Source organism: Salvia splendens, chromosome 5, assembly GCF_004379255.2.
Source record: "Salvia splendens isolate huo1 chromosome 5, SspV2, whole genome shotgun sequence".
Lineage (NCBI taxonomy): Eukaryota > Viridiplantae > Streptophyta > Magnoliopsida > Lamiales > Lamiaceae > Salvia > Salvia splendens.
The window spans coordinates 17,517,394-17,531,988 of NC_056036.1; the positions used below are offsets into that span (position 1 = coordinate 17,517,394).

General features: G+C 40.8%; 2 protein-coding genes across 2 annotated transcripts; one reads left to right on the forward strand and one right to left on the reverse strand.

Moving 5' to 3' along the window:
- Positions 1 to 3,114: 3,114 nt before the first annotated feature.
- On the forward strand, positions 3,115 to 8,198 carry LOC121805155 (serine/threonine-protein kinase 11-interacting protein-like). The gene is made up of 6 exons (XM_042204941.1): positions 3,115 to 3,657; positions 4,085 to 4,342; positions 4,998 to 5,240; positions 5,412 to 5,561; positions 5,678 to 7,483; positions 7,760 to 8,198. The coding sequence occupies exons 1-5, from the start codon at positions 3,217 to 3,219 to the stop codon at positions 6,905 to 6,907; spliced, it is 2,322 nt and encodes a 773-aa protein (XP_042060875.1). The 5' UTR covers positions 3,115 to 3,216; the 3' UTR covers positions 6,908 to 7,483; positions 7,760 to 8,198.
- A 691-nt stretch (positions 8,199 to 8,889) lies between these two features.
- Positions 8,890 to 12,554, reverse strand: LOC121805754 (putative late blight resistance protein homolog R1A-10). Its single transcript, XM_042205739.1, has 2 exons — positions 12,068 to 12,554; positions 8,890 to 11,279 (listed from the first exon to the last, which is right to left on the reverse strand). Exons 1-2 carry the CDS (start codon positions 12,494 to 12,496, stop codon positions 9,060 to 9,062), a joined length of 2,649 nt encoding a protein of 882 aa, XP_042061673.1. The 5' UTR covers positions 12,497 to 12,554; the 3' UTR covers positions 8,890 to 9,059.
- Between the last annotated feature and the right edge of the window lie 2,041 nt (positions 12,555 to 14,595).

A 14,595-nucleotide genomic window follows, 5' to 3' on the forward strand; every position in this document is an offset into this window, starting at 1 on the left:
TTTTGCAGTTCTATCATTTTTCCAGATTTGGTTAAACATTAACACGCTCTAAAAGAAAATGTTATCAAAATTAAATTTTAATAGAGTCAATTGAAGAATTCATAAGATATTGAGGAGGAGGCAACAACAACTGGGCCTTATTCATAATCAAAGTAATCAAATAGTAACCCATAGTCAAACTATATATACACATTTCACATTTGTAACTTTTGGGTGTCACCAAGTCTTAACCTCTAAAGGGTTTTGTCATATTTTTTCATTTTCTTCTGTCCCACGAAATTTTACTTTTCACTTTTTACCATTTTTGATAGTAGATCTCACATTTCACTAACTTATTCTCAATCACATTTTATTATAAAACAAATACTTTAAAAGTAGGGCTCATACTCTATCAACTTTTTGAACCCACTTTCTATTATATTTTTTAAAACTCGTGCCCGATTAAATTGTGACAAAATTTAAAGGACGGAAGGAGTAGTATATTATTTGGGGCTCCACGCATGTTTTACAGAGGAATACTAATCAATTTATGTATTCTACGTTACTTGATATTGACCTATCAATCAATGTATCTTTAAATTAATTAAAAATATATACTCATTCCTTCCATCCTACCAATTTAATCCATTTTCAAATTTCAAATGTATTAAGGAAATACATTTAATACGTTTCGAAAAATATACATAACACAATTAATCCATTTTTACACTTTATATTCAACTTTACCATTTTTTATATCAAAACCAATGTCATTTACTCATAGAACTATTTTCCATAGACGAAGAATAATAACAATAGTTTATTTAACCTCAACTGCAAAAATACCCTTTTCGAATTTCTGTAAATAGATAATATGGGCACCCGCAACGCGTGCCTTCGCGGTGCCGCGTTTCGTTCCGGAGGAACGAAACCGCGGAGACACGCGTTGCAGCCGCCCATTCCGTGCCCATGCCGTGCCTATGGCGTGCCGTGTGTTGTAGCCGCGAGACGCGGCACGACACGTCTCGCCACGCGCCGAGGCGACATGGCGAGCTCCTAGCGCATGCGTGACGCCCACTCGCTGCCCCGCGAGTGGGTTTCGTCACGGTGACGCAATAATTTATTTTTTTAAAAAAAATTCGAATTTAATTAAAAATTTTATTTTTTGCAACGGTAATGTTACCGTTTTTTTATCCGTTTTTAATTTTTTTTAATTTATTTACTCTATAAATACTCCTATTTCATACTCATTTCACTCACAAACACACATCTATTCCTCTCAAATCCTCTCTATTTCCACCCCAATTTTCATCTCAAATCAAATCTGTTTTTCTTCTTCCAAATTTAATCAAACTAATGGATCCTTTTGAACAAATGCGTCAAATAATGGAACAATCACTTGAAGAAGATCGACGACGGGAGGCGGAAGAAGCCGCGCCGCCCCAACGACGCTCTCGTACGTACATCCATCGTAACCGGGAGGAAGCCGCCGCAAGGTTAGTACGCGACTACTTCTGCGATAACCTGGTTTGGGGAGATACCTACTTCCGTCGCTGTTTCCGCATTGGGAAACCGCTATTTCTCCACATCGCGAATACTTTGGCAGCCCGAGAAGAGTTCTTCCAGGAAGAGTTCGACGCGCTCGGCCGTCCCAGCCACACGACGCTGCAGAAATGTACTGCAGCAATCCGCCAGCTTGCGACTGGATAAACGACGGATATGTTCGACGAATACCTCCACATCGGAGACACCACTGAGCGAATGTGCTTGCTCAAATTCTGCAAAGGCGTCCGGGCAGCCTTCACCGACGAAATTCTCCAGAGGCCAAGCACGACCGATTGTCAGTTCCTGCTCGACCTTCACGAAACAGTGCACGGATTCCCCGGGATGCTCGGCAGCGTCGATTGCATGCACTGGCAATGGAAGAATTGCCCGGTGGCGTGGAAGGGGTCCTATACGAGCGGCCACAAAGACACCCACCCAACCGTTATACTCGAGGCCGTTGCCGACTACCGGCTTTGGATCTGGCACGCGTACTTCGGGGTCCCCCGGTCGAACAACGACGTAAACGTACTCCACCAGTCCGACCTCTTTACCGAAGTTTTGGATGGTAAAGCGCCGGCCATCAACTTCGTCGCCAACAACCGGCTTTATAAAATGGGGTACTATCTCGCCGACGACATCTACCGGAAGTGGCCTACCTTCGTGAAGACGTGCAGTAGGCCTGCGAACCCAAAGCAGGCTCTTTTTGCGTAGAAGCAGGAGGTTGCTCGCAAGGATGTGGAGAAGGCGTTCGGGGTTCTCCAAGCGCGCTCCAACATCATCAAAGCCCCGGCCCGTATGTGGTTCATGGAGAACATAGTCGACTCATGTATACGTGCATAATCTTGCACAACATGATTGTCCAAGACGAAGGACCCGAAGCGGAAAATTGGTTCGACCCCGAATCCCCCGGCAGCTCAACCGCAAGTAGTCCGCCTCGAAGTGAAGCGCATCCGTCTATACAAGAACGGTTATCTATTCGTGCAAGGACACGCCACTCTAGCGCCCACACCCAACTCCAAGAGGATCTAATTGAGCACATTTGGGCAAACTTTGGCGGATGAAATTATTAAATTGTGTACTTTTATTTTTTAGAAAATTATTAAATTATGTTTTTTTACGAATTTTATGTTATAAGTTTATTTTATTTAATGAAGTGTGTTTGTTTTAATTGAATTGGGTTGAAAATAAAAATAAAAAATGAAATTGAATGAATAGTAATTTAAGAAACGGTTAAGGAACGGATAAGAAACGGAGGGTTGCAGGTTCCGTTCCTTAGTTAAGGAATGGAGTAAAAAAGTACAGTGGGGCCCGCAAATAGTAGTTTAAGGAACGATTAAGGAACGGTAGGGAAACAACGTTGTGGATGGCCTAATACTTGTCCAAATAAATCATAAATCCAAATTTGAATAATAATAATCTAATAAAGCCAATCATACATATAAACACATTAAAATCTGAGGAATTTCCAAATTTCAAGATTAATTAAATGTCGTTATCCAGCAAAGATGCCCTTGTCAGCCACGTGTAATCTGATTAGTCTACTCTAACTCCAATGATTAACCCCCGTCTCAACCCACCCACATTTTCACACACAACCGCCATGGCTCTCTCCTCTATCCCGTCGATCCCGCCCAAACCCCCTTTCTCACATCCAATTTAACACCCCTAAACCTCTAACCCTAGTCAAACACCATGGCGGTTGTTACCGGAGATAAATATCTCGAATCACTAGTGAAATTCGTCGAAAATCAGGCCGAGAAGTTAATTGAAGGCACTCTGGTGCTGAAATTGAATCCAGTGGGTTTGCGATACGTGCAATCGAGGCTGGAAGCGTTTGGGGAGCTGGAGAGCTTGCTTTCCGGAGCTCCGGTCGATTATTTGCGCGCCTATGTGTCGGATTTGGGCGACCACCGCGCACTCGAGCAGTTGCGGAGAATTCTTCGCCTCCTTCCGTCGTTAAAGCTAGTTTCTCTGCTTCCTCCGCTCCGCAGGGATCCGACGCCTCTGTTTCTTCTTCCGTTCGGCAGTCTGAAGGTTTTGGAGCTCCGTGGATGTGATTTGTCCACCTCTGCAGCGAAAGGCTTGCTTGAGCTGAGGTTAACGCTTGAGAAACTGATATGCCATAACTCAACTGTGAGTGCTCATATTCGTATAGATTGCCATTATTTTGTGCTTGCCGCGTTGATCACCTTGGATTCTTGCTTTATTATCACAGACTTGCTTACAGTGTGTGGTGTATGAGATCGACTTTAATAGTTTTTTTTTTCTTTCTTTTGTTGGTCATGTTTCGCTGTGGAATATGAAGCTGTAGATTAAGAATGTTGGAGAAAAATGGTGTATATTTATTATCCAGGTTACTATGGAAAAAATTAGATATTTATGAATGCATGGAGAATCTGTTGACATTTGATAGGTCTTTGTTTAACTTCCAATGAAGTCCTTGTTTATCATTCAGCTCACTGCAGTGCACACCAACAAGTATTAATCAGTTCTGCTAGATATAATGTTCGATCCATTATCATGTTGACCTTATGTATTTTGTTAATGGGAATTTTCTTAGGATGCATTGCGGCACATATTTGCGAGTAGAATTGCGGACATAAAGGATTCACCCCAATGGAACCGGTTGTCTTTTGTTTCTTGTGCGTGTAATGACTTGATTCTCATGGACGAGTCTTTGCAGCTTCTTCCTCTGGTTGAAACCCTTGATCTGAGTAGGAACAAGTTCACAAAGGTGGATAATCTCAGGAAATGCACCAAATTGAAGCATGTGGATTTGGGTTTTAATAACCTAAGAAGTATTGCATCATTAAGTGAGGTAATTTTCTGAAATCAGATGCCTAGTAACTGAGCCAGAGAAGATGTTTGTAGTGTTGAGTTGAAAACATAATTTCTTTCTGATATTAATAGTTCTCAAACTGTGGACATAATCATTTATCCGGGCTCACCTAAGGTTATGGCAATCATTTAAGTACATTTGAAGCACAAAACTACCTTTGCTGTACACCTTAGATGATATAGCTTCAATTTTGAAGAAAAGGTCTATATATTAGATTATGCTTTATACGGTAAAGTAAACAAATCCAGTTTCTAATAGAACTTCAAAATCAATTATCATCTTAATTGGAAAGACATAGAAACCCAGCATCTTAACGCAATTAAATTCTTAAAGAAATGTTAAATTCTTAAAGAAATGGGTGAACAGAGAGTTTTATATCATATCTAACAAGTGGGTCCAAAAACTACAGTGTACATATGATTCTAGTCTATGGCTCTCTTGAGACTGCCCCGTGTACTGCTGTAGTGTGGCTATTTTTGTTTTCCTTATTTTGTTGGTAACTTTACCTGAAAAGGGGAGTTCCAGACCTCTCTAGCCTCAGTTACGTTTCTTTCTATTTTACTTTTTACTTGTTAATCCTTCACTATATCTAGAGAACTGGTAGCAGAACCACTTTAAATGATGATTTGTGCAGGTCTCCTGTCAGATTGTTAAGCTTGTGCTGAGGAACAACGCTTTAACTTCATTGCATGGCATTGAAAATCTCAAATCTCTTCAAGCGCTTGATGTTTCATACAATATTATTTCTAGCTTCTCTGAGATCGAGGTTCTTGCTGGTATCCCATCTCTTCAGATCTTGTGGTTAGAAGGGAATCCTCTTTGCTATGCCCGATGGTTCCGAGCTAAAGTTTTCAGCCTTTTTTCTCATCCATACTTGGTAAGTTGTTAGTCACAAGGTCTACAAAATATTTTTTTCTCACAGGGAACAAAATATCCTTTTTCTCATCCATACCTAGTAAACTGTTTTCTGATTTATTGGAGCACTTATGTCAACTATTCTTGCACTTCTGTTCACTTGAATATGTGATATGTTGGCTTGTTGTTGTAGCTTAAGCTGGACGAGAAGAAAATATCTGCTTGTGAGGATTGGAAGCGGAAAATAATAATTTCAGGCAGGCAGAAGCAGCCTGCAAGCTTTGGATTTTATTCACCAATCCGTTATGACGCTGATGTAGAAGAAGGTGCACATACAAAGAAGGTAAGAAAGTGCTAGATGGTATAATTATTAATGCCATGAATATATTATTATCAACTTTTGACCGAGCTGTGAAATTTGGTAACAATAAATAATTATTATATTGTGTTGATTTTCAGAGGCGTTCACGTCTTGTATATATTGAGAATGACGAACAGAGGATATATAATGCTGAGCGAGATTCGGTGTCAAGTGATAACGAGATTGAGAGCATAGGAGAAACTCTGCACATAGAAGAAGAAACTGAAATTGAAGATTTGATTAAAAGAATTGAAAATTTGAAGAAGGATCGCTCTGCCCTATGGTTGGAGGAATTTCAAGAATGGATGAATCAAACATCAGAAACTGTTGATGATGGCAGTAGATTTAGGAGTGCTAAATCACATAGAAACAAAGAGATGTGTGTGAAGAGTGAGTCAGAGGACGCTGACCATGCCGAGCCCTCAAGGTACATCTCTGACTCTTTTCAGCTTTCTGGGGATGAGAGCAGCACAATCATTCTGGGATCCGAGACATCCTTTGCAGATACATCAGTTGTCAGTGCTCAACAATATTTTGATCGAATTGGTGAAGCATCTTCAAGGTTGTTCATGGGGCATGGTGGAGGGGACAGATCTGTTTACAAGAATTTTAGTGAGAGTCAGGAAGAGCTGAGATACTTAAACAATGAAGGGGGTATGCCTGTAGATGCCGTATACTTGCGGTTTAATTCCCTTGAAATATCCAGAGGGGATAATTTGACTGCAGAAAACATGTCTGTTCCGTCAACAATGGCAATAAATAATATAATGGGGACCCATTTTTCCTCTGCTTGCCCGGCATCACCACCTCATTACCAAGAGGATATTTTACATCGACGGCACAACTTAGAAGAAGAATTTCTACAGCTGTCTGCTGAATCATTCTCAGTGGCATCATCTGATAGTAATACAAGTTGTAGTGACCATGATTCTGCTCGAGTTGGCCCTTCAGTGTCTCATAGTGATCATTCTGTTATCGAGAGTTCATCTGAAAGAAGTAACGAGAAGTTATACGTAGCTGCATCGGAAGACGATGCAAGTGATGCAAAGCAGAATGGAACTGATATTTCCACAGCTCACAGTCAAGGGAATTCTACTTACACAAATGGTAGAGAGTTGGAAATTACCCTTCCTGGAAGCGGTAGGTCCTTAGATGATTCACAAGATGATGAAAACTTAGGATTTATTAAGGGGAAAACTGGTTGGTTGGAGAAGAATAGACGAAAAAGGAAAACCAGCAGAAGGATGAATTCCTTACCTGAGGAGGAGGATGTGCCTGGTGATACCGACTCGTCAAAGAGGTCAGGTGATGACATAGAAACATGCTGAAGTGATGGTTTATGAACCAAAAAACTGTTGGGATTTGAGCTGTGGAAATCCAGTCTGGACAGAACTACCTCCGCCGTATTTAGTTAGTATAACAATGGAGCTAGATCTTGAGTTCCACAAATGAAACTAATGAAAGGATGGCTATGTACCTAAATTAACTTGAATTGTGCTTCTAATTGGGGGGGGGGGGGGGGGAGTGAACTTCTACGCAGTATGTGCATTGTACAATGTCTGATCTCTGCTCTCGCTCTCAACTTCTGGACAGTACGACAATGTAATCATCTGAACTTCTGAACCTATTTTAGTCCGAAATGGTTACTTCTCTCAGCTTAGAGATTTGGAGAGGAATGAGGCTTCTCTGGGACTAGGGCTTCTAGTTCTTAATTTGTTACTTCAGATTTGCAATCTTGTTGCTTGATGCCTGCTGCTTTTCTGGTAGTGTCTGTTTTCAGTTGGGATTGTATGGGTGTCCATGCAATATATCTTCTTTACTTGGAGAGCAAGAGAGTTGATCTGACCTCTTGAATTACTGGATCGCTCTGGCTCCTGCTGGTTGAATGCTTGCTATCTGATAAGGTACCTTAATTAGTTACTGCATCTCTACTCTTTAACTGAATGTAATACTCCCTCCGTCCCACTAATATAAACCATTTGCTTTTCGGCAAGGGTTTTATGTAGTGTTGTTTTGCTAGATCCATCTTTTATGCATCTGAAATGGGTATTTTTTTTCTACTTCCCATTCTATTTAAGCTTTTGCTTGATCTCAATTCTCAAAATTATATCTGAAGGATTTGGTGAGAAGATAAGTTTATATAGCCTAACTCATTTTTTTCTTGACCTTGTGATTTCTAGTGAGTTCCCTTGAGCAAATGTCATTTTAAACAATGCAAAATGGAGCATATGGGAATTGGTATGTGAAAGTTGAAACATAATATCAAAGCATGGAGGTATGGGTGGTTCTGCGGTTTTCTGGTCGTGCTGAATACAATCCACGCGGAGTCTGAGATAAGATATTGATTGTTGCTTGAAATTCTTTGCTCGTTTTGTGACTCGTTCCAATTTTTTCTCTTTGGCGTGCGTCGTGTCCTAGCATCAACTGATCTGGTCTTTGCTTGTAAATGGTACGATTTTGTGGTTTGTTGTAATTGATTGATTGATTGATTGATTCCCTTTAAAGAGCAGTTGTATAGTGTAGTTAATTAGCGAGGGTATGAAACATTCTTGTGTTGTACATACATAATGATTTTGCATTGGATAATACAAAAAATATCCTTTTGTTTTTTTTTTCAAATGTGAACTCTGGGCTCCCAGATTATGTATTTTTTTTACATTTGTGTATTTTAAATTTTATAGTAGTACGAGGGAAAATGATAATGATACAAGGATGTAGAAATCAGTTATACTTGATAAGTACAAATGGTGGTCCACTGATTATAGGTATTCAATAATGGTGATTTAGAAAGCAAAAATCATAATTATAGTTCAAATATCGGAATCTTGCAAGTATATTTAATTCAGCGAACAAGTAATTTGATTTCGATGAATGTACATATATCAGTGTAGTGGAATAAGATGAGATTTGATCGGAAATCATTAAATACTGCCCAAAATAATCATGGCACCAGTTGTAATAAATATTGTACGTAGATTATAATGTAAATGGAAAAATAATCTCACTCAATTATGTAAGATAAAATTATTATATAAAAAATATAAAATTTTGATTAATTTGAAGAACAAGTGTTTTGGGGATAGAGTAGAATAAACGATTTTGGCTTGGCGTGGCACTCCCTGGAATGTGTTATGGGGTGGTTAGAAGGTGTGGTTATAGCCGATAATTGTCAAACTGTAACCTAGGGTGTTTGTTACCACTTACCAGATGCATAAAAGTTATAGCTTCAAACAGAACAAAAAGGATGCAACAGTTTTGAAAAGGATGCTGCAATTAGGCCAACATTAATCAAAAGGATTTCCAAACAATGTGACAAAATGACTTCCATATATAAATGTAGTTCATTCATCCATCACTCCAATTAATCCCAAGCAGTTGGAATCAAAGCAAAAGCAAGTTATGAACTCACCGTGCAATGTCGAAAAATCTCAACAACAAGAAGAAGTACTTACAAGAGCAGTTTGGGTTCGATCAAACGGGTTAACGCCCATCTCCCGGAGCAATAATGAGCTTAAACCCACCTGCTTTCCCTCTTTGTTGACCCGGGATCTGTTGACTCTCCTCCGCCATGTTAAGCCTGGTAAATTGAACGAAAGATTTCGGGACACGTTCAATGTCCAAAACTTGGAGGCTCCTCTTCAGCAAAACTGGGATTTCTTCAAGTTTCTCGCAGTTCTTAAGCACAAGACATTGGAGCTTAGGAAACGGAGGGGAAGGTTCCTCCGAGGCAGTCCAGAACTCTAAGTCGGTGCGTGCAATGTGCAAGACCTCAAGAGAAGGAAAGCTGTTACCAACAGTATTCCAGAACTTCCCCATGAAAGCATTTTCTTTAAGTTTGAGGACCTCAAGAGAAGGGAGTGATCCCAAAGTGGCCATATGCTTCCACTCGAGGTACGTGCATGACAACTTCAAGATCCTCAGATTCGGTGGGAATCTGTCCGGAGAAGGAAGTTCGCGCAGTGGAGTGTGAGATATTACATTAGGAAATACATCATAGACTAGCTTTAGTTTTTGAAGACGATCCAACCCGGCCAAGCACCTAGTGCTAGCAAGAGTGCTTAGTCTGCCTCGAATCCCCAAGTTCTTTACGTTTGAGGCCTTGTTGAAAACTTCTTCCCAGCAACAGTGGGCCGACAACCTACTGAGTGTTTGAAGATTCTCCCCAGCTTTACCCTTTGCTTCCTTGCTAATAATAATGGCCGCTTTTGTTTTCAAATGTCTCAGCTGCAGCATCTTCCATATATCTGCTTTGATCTCAAATGTACGCGACAATGTGTCAATCCTAATCGTCTGTAGATTCCAAAGCTTCAAGATAGCATCGGGGAGACTGTTGAATTGATCACCAGACAAAGCAATGTACCTCAAATGAATCAGTTGGGTAATCTTCGAGGGAAATTTGGCGAATTTGATGGGATTCGCATCCAAAACTCTGAGCAAACTGAAGGCTTCAGGGATCAATGGAGTGCAATCTGGTTGAAAAATGATTGGTTCTCTCGAGAAGCACACGAAAGAACGCACAAACGGACCCTTGGGCTTCTTGCGGAGGAAATCCACAACGTAGGAATGAATGCAAAGCCTGCGGTAATTTGGCACATCAGCAACAGAAGGAAAGAACGTTCCTTCGGTTGTTTTTTTCACCTCTTGGAACAGATTCTGTTTCGCAAATGCAGCCTGGCCCTTGCAGAACTCACGGATCATGTCATGAACGCGACATGTTTTGACATCTCCTTTAGCCTTAGTTTTATCAACCATGACTAAATTTCTTGCTATGAGCTCCTCTAGATATTCCTCTGCCACTTCCTCCAATCCCTTATTGGGCACCTGTTGTATGAATCCTTCTGCAATCCACAAACGAATCAACTTCCAAGCGGAGATCTCAGAATCTTCAGGAAACATCCCAAGGTAGAGAAAGCAGTCTCTCAAGTTATACGACAACTTGTTGTAACTCAATAGGATAATATTTTCGGTGCGTTTCTGCTTGTCATAGCTCAAATGTGAACTTACACTCGCTGATACCTTTTCCCATTCCAGTTTCATATCACTGCTTGAGAATTTCTCAACCAGAATTCCTCCTATTACCACGATTGCCAGAGGCACTCCTCCACACTGCTTGGCTATATCTTTTCCGTATATTTCCACATTTTTAGGACACTTGTCGACCCGTGAAAATACTTCTAGCTGGAGAAGCTCCCAGCTTTCCGAGGGCTCCAGGAAACGCAACCTGTGAGGTTCTCGTTTGCTGGCGTGCCAAGCCACCTTCTCATCGCGGCTCGTTATTAGGACTCTTCCGGACTTATTAGACTTTGGCAAGGCCGGCTCAATATGATTCCAGGCTTCACTAGTCCAGACGTCATCCATGAAGAGCAAGAACTTTGGTTTCTCAAGATAGGATCGGACTTTCCTGGCCAACTCATTTTCGTCGCAGTGGGACATGTCTAGCTGAGTGAACTTCTTGAGAATGTTGAGGAACACCTCTTTTATGTTGTAGTCTTGAGAAACATACACCCATATAAGAGTAGGGAACTCGTACTGGCTTTTTGGATCGCGGTAAATCTTCCATGCCAGAGTCGTCTTGCCAAGGCCAGGCATGCCAACTATGGAAATGACTTCAAGTTCAGCTGATTCTTCCGTGAGTTTATTTATAACAGTTTCGGCCTCACCGTCGAAACCCACAACATTATCTTCTCTCAACAAAGGAACCTATGCATATAGAGATGATATTGTTAAAAATCCTAGATAATACTACTTGTTCCATTAGAGTGAATAGAAAGTCCTTGACTTATAATAACCCATTTATCAACTACAAACTATGAATCATCTCATAATATAATAAACCCCAGATTAGTGATCTAGATATATATCACTACAATAAAAAATTGGATATAGACACTTTCAATGTTATTAAGGACGCTATTAAATACACTAATTTGTGTGTCTAATTATACCACCGACATTTACCATTAGGGAATTGCGTCTCAATTTTTGCGGTTATTTTTATAAATTTCCAAACACTAGTAAATTGCGTCTCAATTTTTGTGTCTTTGAAAGATAAGTTTTTTAGTGTATCCTGCTCAATAAATGCAAGAAATGAAGTGCAACCAATTTATAAATTTATAAATATGTTGGTGGGAATGTAATCAATGTAAACTCTATATATATTGTACAAACCTCAAACTATAATTTGGATCGTTAGATTTCAAGATTTGATTTCAACGGATGACAAATAACGTCAATAGAAAGTGTCAACACAACGTTAACATTGTCAACCAATTAACGTAGTGTTAACATTTTCTGTTGACATTATTTGTCATATATTGCTCTCAATAACATTTTCTGTTGACATTATTTGTCATATATTGCTCTCAAATCTTGAAATTTAACGATACAAATCATAGTTTGGAGTTTGCAGATTATCACTATGAAGTATGTTGGAGCAGAAAGAAGAAAAAGGTAAGAGTGGAAAATAGGAGTAGAAGGGTAAAAGGGACCTTTTTATCATCAGTTCTGGGCTTTTGGGGGCCGGAGGTGGAGGGATCGGCGATGGGGAGGGTGGAGAAGCCGATGCGGGCGCGGTCGAAGATGGGCTGGACGTCTTGCTCGCGGAGGGCCTTGACCTTCTTGGCGAGGTCGTAGCGCTTGAAGGCGAAGGGCTTGGATTTGTCGGCGGCGGCCTGGGTGAGGCAGGCGTCAAGGGTGTCCTCGGCTTTGTAGACCACTTCTCGGATTTGCCTCTCGTGCTGTCGGAACACTTCCCCTTTCTCTCTCTTGTTCGCCGATTCCATCAGGAAGGCCTTCATCAGCTCCAGCTCGTTCTGCAGCTGCCGCAGCTCCGCCTCCGCCCCCGATATCAGGTTTATGTGATCCACCAGCAGCTTCTGCACGTTCTCCAGCAGGAATGTCACCGCCGCCTCTGCCATTTTTGCTTCTCTGTCTCTTAGTTTTGTATTTGTGTATATAAATGAGCCAATCCACTGACTTTGATGAAAAGAGATGGAGAGAGTATTAGTCCATGCTGTCACTCCGTCCCTTCAAATCTATTGCTATACTTTTTTACTTCTATTTCTTAACTAAGGAACGGAATCTGCAACTATCCGTCCCTTAAATTACTATTCATTCAATTTTATTTTTTATTTTTATTTTCAACCAAATTAAATTAATAAAAACACACTTAATTAAATAAAATAAACTTACAACATAAAATTCATAAAAAAAATATAATTTAATAATTTCCTAAAAAATTAAAAATACATAATTCAATAATCTCCTCCGCCAAATTTTACCCAAATGTGCTCCATTAGATCATCTTGGAGTTGGGCGTGGGCGGAAGAGTCACGTGTCCTTACCCGAATAGACAACCGTTCTTGTATAGACGGATGCACTCCACTGCGTGGCGGACTACTTGCGGTAGAGCTTCCGGGGGCTTCAGGGTCGAACCAATTTCCCGCCTCGGGTCCTTCGTCTTGGAAAATCATGTTGTGCACGATTATCCACGTATACATGATGTCGACCATGCTCTCCATGAACCACGTATGAGCCGGGGCTTTGATAATGTTGAAGCGCACTTGGAGACCGAACGTCCGCTCCACATCCTTCCGAGCAGCCTCCTGCTTCTGCGCAAAAAGCGTCTGCTTTGCGTTCACAGGTCTGGTGCACGTCTTCAAGAAGGTTGGCCACTTTAGGTAGATGCCGTCAGCAAGATAGTACCCTGATAAGGCTAATTTCATGCATCGGTCTAGGGGTTCATTTCATGAAATTACTGGGTCTAACGCATTGAATTAAGTCAGGTATGTGAAGTTTTTCGCCAGATCCAGGAAAAGAAGAGGACGCTTGCATGGTCCTAGGAAACTGGCGAAAGGGTGAACAATTGGAAGAAAATTGCTAGACGGAGGAAGCCTCGGAGTTGAAGGGTAGAATAGGGATTTCTACGAAAACTCTAGAAGGCTATGTCCGCATCTATAAAAGGGAGAAGCATGCAGGCTGGAGGGACCTTCTCGGGTGGAGGCCTCACTAACAGCCCCTTGCTCGATTCACCTTTCCACACACTTGACTCCAAATTCGCGAGAGATTCCAGTTAGCACTTGGCTGGGGTTCACGTTTTAGCTTTCCAAGAGTGGTTCGAGGGTTGTAACACCGTCCTAGTTCAAGGGCGAAGAAACAATTTACATTTCCGTTGCTATTTACACTGATTCCGCCGAGCTTCGCTGTTCGAAGCTCGGTTTTCTTTTGTTAACCAATATTTCCTGTTTTATTCCGGATTTTTACTTTCGCTTATGTCTATTGTGTTCATTTCTGGTTTGCTGGTTGAGTTCGCTTGATGTCGAGTTGGATTGTCGGAGTTGTTTATTTTTTTTGCAGTTGGTTGCTGATTATTTGCTGATATTTTTCGTTTGGATCTGAAGAATGGTTCTGTTTTTGGATGAATCGGAGGTTGGGTTTTGCTGGAGTTTGTGATTTGTTTGTAGATTGTTCTTGATTGATTGAATTTGGCGGTGATCGGAGCAGATCTGTTAGAATCGGAGTTATGGAGTTGAGTTAGTTGATTGTTGAGTTTGGATTGCTTGGATCCGGAGTGGATTAAGCGTTCGACGTGATTCTGAGCAGGAGTGTTTAAATTTCATGCCTAGCTTACGTGTTTTCATTTCATTCCGCCTAGTTTACGTAGATCTGGTTTATTTCCGATTCGTAGCAAGTTTCCGGCATCTCAATTTCTATATTCTGATCGAATCTGGGAGTATGCTCTGTTTTCTGCATTTGCGTTTCTGAATCTGTTAGGAACTTTGCATGCGAAGCTAGCTGGAGCTGATCTTTTATCTGCAGCTTTTTACCGTACTTGCTATATTTGGAATCATGTTCCCCGCTGTTTTATTCTTTCTGCCTAGTCTCAATCAGTTAGTTATTTACTCAGTCAAGGAAGTGATTGTGTCTTTCAGATTTGATGTCTGATTCCAGTAAGTTTTCTGTGTCCTAGGTCTAGCGTTTACATTTCTTGCCTAGATCTAGTGGTAGTTAAAATCTC

Excerpts from the sequence above, each read along its gene's own strand:
- LOC121805754 (XM_042205739.1), bottom strand. The coding sequence starts at position 12,496 with ATGGCAGAGGCGGCGGTGACATTCCTGCTGGAGAACGTGCAGAAGCTG. Across the intron at positions 11,280-12,067 it reads CCAGAACTGATGATAAAAAG|GTTCCTTTGTTGAGAGAAGA; the intron begins GTCCCTTTTACC and ends CTATATGCATAG.
- LOC121805155 (XM_042204941.1), top strand. The coding sequence starts at position 3,217 with ATGGCGGTTGTTACCGGAGATAAATATCTCGAATCACTAGTGAAATTC. Across the intron at positions 4,343-4,997 it reads GTATTGCATCATTAAGTGAG|GTCTCCTGTCAGATTGTTAA; the intron begins GTAATTTTCTGA and ends TGATTTGTGCAG. Across the intron at positions 5,562-5,677 it reads AAGGTGCACATACAAAGAAG|AGGCGTTCACGTCTTGTATA; the intron begins GTAAGAAAGTGC and ends GTTGATTTTCAG.